We start from the raw sequence: 7,526 nt of genomic DNA on the forward strand, positions 1-7,526 counted from the left end.
TTCAATGTGGGCGTAGTTCCTTTCAGCTGCATTTAGCGTTCGAGAAGCGTATGCCACCGGTCGGTCTTCCCCATTGACCACATGAGAGATAACGGCAGCTACGCCATGCGCTGACGCGTCACATGTTAGCTTCAGCGGTTTTGCTGCATCGTACAGCTCGAGAACCGCGTCACTACAGAGAAGTTTCTTGCAACATTGAAAACTTTCTTTGCATTCCTGGGACCAATTCCACTGATTTTCTTTCCTGAGCAGTTTGTGCATTGGCTCTAGTGTTTCGGCCAGACACGGCAAGAACTTAGCGTAAAAGTTCAAAAGTCCTAAGAAAGCGCGTAGCTCGCCTACGTTCTTAGGTTCGGGCGCTTTCAATACGGCCTCAACCTTTTCTTTTGTCGGCTTCAGTCCTGCACTACTAATCTCATGCCCGAGATATTTAACGCTGCTCTGAAAAAATTTGCATTTTTCGGCATTTGCGCGAATGCCATGCTTCTTAAGCTGCTCTAGAACACGCTCAGTGTCTTCTGCGCATTCTTCTCGAGTTTTGCCTGCAATCAGAACGTCGTCCAGATAGCACGCGGTCCCCGGAATTCCTTTTAGGATTTGGTCCATGACCGACTGAAACAACGCAGGGGCGCTTGCCACGCCGTACGGAAGACGTCTTAATCGAAACAAGCCGAGGTGCGTGTTCACTGTAAGAATTTCTTGCGACCTTTCATCTAGCTCGAGTGCAGGTATGCTTTTGATAAATCCAATACAGTGAAAACTGTACCTCCTGCTACCGTCGCAAAAATATCTTCAGGCAAGGGAAGCGGATAGTGATCTATCTTAAGGTGCGGGTTTACCGTCACACGATAGTCACCGCAAAGTCTCACACTTTTGTCGCCTTTCAACACCGTTACGAGAGGCGTTGCCCAGTCACTGTTTAGGAGAACTTTTTGTTGGGCAAGTTGGTGAACGTTCATAATTGATTTTTAAGGCGCAAAGCAGGACATACACAAGAAAGGACACGGGACGGAGCGCCACTAACAACTGAAGTTTATTCGCAGAAATTCACATATAAATATATGTCGTCCTCAGCGCGTGCGCAGAAAGTTGTATTGCCATCAATGGGGGCGGGATAAAGCATGTTCAATGAACTTTTTCTCTGATTTGTACAATACTATAGACGTGTCGCTGACGCACATGTCACCTTTTTAATCGATAAAAAATGCTTCCATTAATTCTCTGGCAGTTTGGTCTGAGCTTTTAGCGATAACCCGCACGTCAGTAAATCGCTGTCCACAAGAGCTTAACGGGCACTGCCTAATGTGCTTAGGTAAATTGGGGCCCTGTTTATTTTGCTCTACATTTCGTTCGTGCTCCCTGATTCGCTCATTTAGGCATCTGCCGGTTTGTCCAATATAGGAGCAGCCGCACGCAAGAGGAATCTCGTACACTACCCCTTCAGCACATTTCGTGTAGGATAGCCCATGTCGAGTTCCACAGCCTCTTACATTCTGAAGGTCTTTTTCTTTTTCTTTTCCTATTTGAGAGCAAAGCCCTCCGAGCTTCCTGGGCGCAGAAAAAACGAGCGGAACACCATGTCTGCTCGCAACCTTTTTCAGGTTATGGGCCAACTTGTGCACATACGGCACGGCCACCGGTCTGACCTCTTCACGAGGGACCTCAGCAGCGGCCCTATACGAGCCCTTTTCTTCATTTTTTGCAAGAGGCTTTCAGCGACTCCGGTGGCGGTCGAGCCAGGGAACCCAGCTGAAGCCAGCCTGACCAATTGGTTGTCGAAACTAGACTGCATCTTGTGAATACACGACTTTCTGACTGCGGATTCCAAACATAGCGATGCGATTCCCCGTTTAACTAACTTTGAATGACAGGAGTCATATGGCAGAAGCGCCTTCTTTGTACGAGGGGCATACCCCCAACAGACCTGATTGGCACAAAACACAATTTGCAGATCTAAGAACTGCAAGTGATTACCATTAGGCAGTTCACCCGTAAATTCCAAGCCTTTTCCATGTTGTCTGAATAGCGATAAAATCTGGTCCACAGCCTCATCGAAGTTAACGCTTCCTTCCTTGGTTAAAATGATCAAAAAATCGTCCACGTACCTAAAAACTTTAAGAACAGTGTTAGAAGGTAAAAGCTGCTGCAAGACTCGGTCAATTTGTGAAAGGAAAATATTACATAAAACAGGCGCGACACAGGATCCAATGCATATACCGGTTTTCTGCAGATAAAACTGCTCGTCAAATGCGATAAAAGTCGACTTCAGGTAAAAGTTTAAAAGGTTTTAAAAGTCATCAATGGAAAGGCCAGCAGTGTTTTGAAAGGAAACAGGGTCATTCCTTTCCATGCACTCTCGAACTGCAGCAAATAAGGCTTCATGTGGAACAGAATAAAATAAATCAACCACATCTACAGAAAAGGCCCGTCCAACATCATCGTTTGCATGGAAAAATTCACACACATCATCGGACCTTTTCGTTAAGAACGGGTCGTCTACGTTTAACATGCGCAAGTGTTTCAACAGATAAAGGCTCAGTTGGTTCTGCCTTAAAAATCAATTATGAACGTTCACCAACTTGCCCAACAAAAAGTTCTCCTAAACCATATTTCTAGTCCAGTGGGCCCTGCTGTGTGTGTGTCGTCCCAGTGTTCCATCAACGAATGGATTTCACGTATCGTCTTCAGCACCTGTTGCGCCAGAAGTGTTGCGTTCTGCATCAAGAATGGACTGGTTCCCGCTGAAGTAAGTCGCCTGTTCCTTCCAGTGGTACCGTCTTGGGGACATGTGAAAAGGATGAGCAAAATCCTCAGGTCAGAGTTGTGGCGTCAAGTTCGCCTGCTTAACGACCTTATCCGCACATCCTTTCGAGCGCAATTCCCTGCGTGGCTGGCGGAAAGGAACTTTCGCTCTGTCAAGAGGTTGACCGGCCAGATGACGGAATATTTATGGCTGTGCAAGTTGAACTCGCTGCTCAGGGAAGTTAGAAAGAGCAAGACGAAAGTAGGAAGTGATGTAGTGATTGTGGGGGATATTAACCTACCTGAGAAAGTGTCGTCGGTGCTTCAAAAAGGACCCAAGTTTGGTTTAGAACCAAAGGTTACCCCTCACGAACTGATCGCCGTTAATCGCTGAATCGCTCGGAAAGCAGAAGCAGAACAGCGAGAAAAGTGCCTGCTAGAAGGAGTAGACTGCCTTCTAAAATCAGGTTTTCCGAAGCCTGCACGTGGGAAGGAAATGTCCACCAGATGTATCGTGTCCTATTTTAGCAGAAACTGTTTAACATTGCTCCAAGCTGATAAGGAGGGTGGGTTTGTTGTTATGGCTGACAATGACTTTAAACTAAGAGCTGGCCAGGCAGTTAATAAGAATTTTTCACCCTACCTGTTAAGTCTACGAAGGTTAAAAGCAAAGCTGTGGCGTTGTGTGAGCGCCTCGGCTTGGACACCCTCGCTAAAGGAATCAACAAATGTAAAAGTAGCGCACTCAAAGTCTTCTTTTCAGTAAAAACGCATAAGGATGGTTTGCCGTTTAGAGCAATCGTTACCGAGAAGGGTTCATGGCATAACCATCTGAGCCTTTATCTGTTGAAACACTTGCGCATGTTAAACGTAGACGACCCGTTCTTAACGAAAAGGTCCGATGATGTGTGTGAATTTTTCCATGCAAACGATGATGTTGGACGGGCCTTTTCTGTAGATGTGGTTGATTTATTTTATTCTGTTCCACATGAAGCCTTATTTGCTGCAGTTCGAGAGTGCATTGAAAGAAATGACCCTGTTTCCTTTCAAAACACTGCTGGCCTTTCCATTGATGACTTTTTAAACCTTTTAAACTTTTACCTGAAGTCGACTTTTATCGCATTTGACGAGCAGTTTCATCTGCAGAAAACCGGTATATGCATTGGATCCTGTGTCGCGCCTGTTTTATGCAATATCTTCCTTTCACAAATTGACCGGGTCTTGCAGCAGCTTTTACCTTCTAACACTGTTCTTAAAGTTTTTAGGTACGTGGACGATTTTTTTATCATTTTAACCAAGGAAGGAAGCGTTAACTTCGATGAGGCTGTGGACCAGATTTTATCGCTATTCAGACAACATGGAAAAGGCTTGGAATTTACGAGTGAACTGCCTAATGGTAATCACTTGCAGTTCTTAGATCTGCAAATTGTGTTTTGTGCCAATCAGGTCTGTTGGGGGTATGCCCCTCGTACAAAGAAGGCGCTTCTGCCATATGACTCCTGTCATTCAAAGTTAGTTAAACGGGGAATCGCATCGCTATGTTTGGAATCCGCAGTCAGAAAGTCGTGTATTCACAAGATGCAGTCTAGTTTCGACAACCAATTGGTCAGGCTGGCTTCAGCTGGGTTCCCTGGCTCGCTCGTCACCGGAGTCGCTGAAAGCCTCTTGCAAAAAATGAAAAAAAGGGCTCCTAGGGCCGCTGCTGAGGTCCCTCGTGAAGAGGTCAGACCGGTGGCCGTGCCGTATGTGCACAAGTTGGCCCATAACCTGAAAAAGGTTGCGAGCAGACATGGTGTTCCGCTGGTTTTTTCTGCGCCCAGGAAGCTCGGAGGGCTTTGCTCTCAAATAGGAAAAGAAAAGAAAAAGACCTTCAGAATGTAAGAGGCTGCGGAACTCGACATGGGCTATCCTACACGAAATGTGCTGAAGGGGTAGTGTACGAGATTCCTCTTGCGTGCGGCTGCTCCTATATTGGACAAACCGGCAGATGCCTAAATGAGCGAATCAGGGAGCACGCGAAATGTAGAGCAAAATAAACAGGGCCCCAATTTGCCTAAGCACATTAGGCAGTGCCCGTTAAGCTCTTGTGGACCGCGATTTACTGACGTGCGGGTTATCGCTAAAAGCTCAGACCAAACTGCCAGAGAATTAATGGAAGCATTTTTTATCGATTAAAAAGGTGACATGTGCGTCAGCGACACGTCTATAGTATTGTACAAATCAGAGAAAAAGTTCATTGAACATGCTTTATTCCGCCCCCATTGATGGCAATACAACTTTCTGCGCACGCGCTGAGGACGACATATTTATATGTGAATTTCTGCGAATAAACTTCAGTTGTTAGTGGCGCTCCGTCCCGTGTCCTTTCTTGTGTATGTCCTGCTTTGCGCCTTAAAAATCAATTATGAAAGCCCAGTCACTGTGTTGGACTCGGTAGATAATGTCAGCCTGTTCCAAATTTCTGAGCTCCGTTTCCACGCTGTCATGAAGTGCATAAGGCACTGGCCTCGCTTTGCAAAAAATTGGCTGGGCAGTGTCCTTCAGCACCAAGCTTCCTTTGAAACCTTGTATCACGCCGAAGCCTTTCTCAAACACTTCAATGTACTTTCGCTTCAAAGAATTTTCAGTTGTCACTGTATTTGCCGACAATACCTGTTGCCAGTTCAACCTAACTTGAGACAACCAATCCCGGCCCATCAAATTTGGCATGGCACTCCCCTTTACGTTTTGCGCAATGATCAACGGCAAAGTGTGGTCCTTCCCTTCGTAGGTTACCCGGACTTCAACTCGCCCGGTTACTGGAATCGAACTTCCATTGTAGGCTGTTAACCTTACGTTAGTCTTTCCACAGTGCTTGTGTGGAAACAATTTCCGGAACTCACTTTCGCTCATTATCGAGACTGCGGCTCCCGTGTCGACCTGCATCTCGACCGGTTTGCCGTCAATCAGTACGCTTACATTGTACGCCCCCGCCTTAGGCGTCATTTCCACTCTAAACAACAGAGTTTCCTCACTGGTAGCATCTACATTTGTCACTGATCTAATTTTAGTTCTGCACATTTTTGCCAAGTGTCCCGTTTTCGAGCATTTAAAGCACTTGCTATACAAATGCGGACACTTCTTCGCGACATGTGAGCTACCACATCTAGTACAGGCAACATTGGTCCTTTGAGGCGGAAAGTTCTTTTTACCTTGTGCAGAAGACTGCCGTTGCCAGTTGACGTCGTCTTCAGTGGCACAGGCGCTGTTGGTCGCGTCGCTGCTACGGACTTCCTTGTTCTGTCCTTGCGCTGCTCCCATTCCCAGCGCTGCATTGTAAGCCTTTTCGAAGGTGAGGTCCTTGTCTTCCGTCGCGAGGAGCTTGCACCGGATGGCGTCGTTGTGTAATCCCACAATGAGGCGGTCCCGAATTGCCTCTTCAAGAAACGTGCCGAAGTTGCACGTGGCTGCCATCTTCTTGAGTTTCCACGACGAAGTCACTGATTGCCTTCACCTGGGCGTTGGTCTCTCCGGTAGAACTTGTACCGTTCCACTACCACAGAACGCTTGGGCGTGTAGTGGTTTCGCAGGGTCTCCACAACATCTTCGTAGCTGGCTTCTACGGGAGTCTTCGGAAAAAGCAGATTTTGAAGCGTGATAAACGCGGCCTCTCCGATAAGTGTCAAGAACACCTGCTGCTTCGTTTCCTTGTCTATCTTGTTAGCAGTTGCGAATGCCTCGAAGCGTTGCACGTATACTTCGAAGTCACCCTTCTCCGGTGAAAACTCCGGCAGGTGAACCAGAATCCCGCCGCTGTTCGCCATGGTAGTGGGCGTTAAATCCGTAGTCCGATGTCCAACATCTTCGTCGCCATTGTTGTATCGTGACAAAGAAAGACGGGAACCAGGCGAACTTGATAGCAGGGGGCTTACTGCTCTATTTGACGCATCAGGGGCGTCTCAGTACAAGGAACGAAACGTAAGACATAAGACTGATAATACAGATAGCTGCCGGCTTTTTATAGCCTTCACAAGGGCGTTACATCATAGACACGTGGACAGGCATGCAAGCAGTCAGCATAGTGGCCACACCGATCTTATCACAGATAGCCTCCAATTTGCGCACAGCCGAAAGGCGTCATGCGTGCCATTATTCATATGTAACACCCTGCAAATTGGTGCCCCTGGCATTCTTCCGAAGAAACCGAAATTTTCTCTTCAGACGACCTTCTTTGCCCCCGCATGAGCTACGCCTCGGTTATTTGCTAACGACACAGTCTCGCCTAACTGCAGGTGCTGAGCAACTCAACGAAAACGGGCACAGACCGCCCCGTGAACGGTGCTAAATGTGTTCGGAAGGCACATTTCTCTGCACTTCAGTACTTCGAAAGATTCTGGACGGAAGGTGCCGTTTGGTTGCGCGATGTACATTTTCTTTTACAGCGAAAGCTGTTATGAGATCATTTCACCGGCCGTTTTTGGCGCCGTAGTTGTCCGCCGCCGCCGCCGCCGCCGCCCGTGTCCGTAACCAGTATCGCTCGAAATAAGAAAAAAAACGAAATAAGAAAAAAACTCCAGGATGGAACGAGGTTCGAACCCGGGCCCTCTGCGTGGGAGCCCAGTATTCAACCTCTGAGCCATTCCGGTGCTTGGAACTGCTATGCAAAAAGGTCCTATACAGACTTCATGTCGGGAAGGAACCACCTTAGCATATGCAATATAGCGTGGTAGAGAGTAAAATAAGCACCAAGTGTCGCGCATCGCGTCGCACAACGCGAATTCTGTAACCAGGCGCTGTAAAAGTGC

The 7,526-nt window shown here is 47.3% G+C and overlaps 1 protein-coding gene across 1 annotated transcript in view; it reads right to left on the bottom strand.

The window, feature by feature from the left end:
• Positions 1-6,195, bottom strand: part of LOC119397108 (uncharacterized) — a 32,941-nt gene extending 26,746 nt beyond the window's left edge. The window contains exon 1 of the mRNA XM_049416437.1: positions 5,934-6,195. Coding sequence (XP_049272394.1) covers positions 5,934-6,195 — 262 coding nt within the window. The remainder of the gene's footprint in view (positions 1-5,933) is intronic.
• Between the last annotated feature and the right edge of the window lie 1,331 nt (positions 6,196-7,526).

This window comes from Rhipicephalus sanguineus, chromosome 6 (assembly GCF_013339695.2).
Source record: "Rhipicephalus sanguineus isolate Rsan-2018 chromosome 6, BIME_Rsan_1.4, whole genome shotgun sequence".
NCBI classification, from domain to species: Eukaryota; Metazoa; Arthropoda; class Arachnida; order Ixodida; family Ixodidae; genus Rhipicephalus; species Rhipicephalus sanguineus.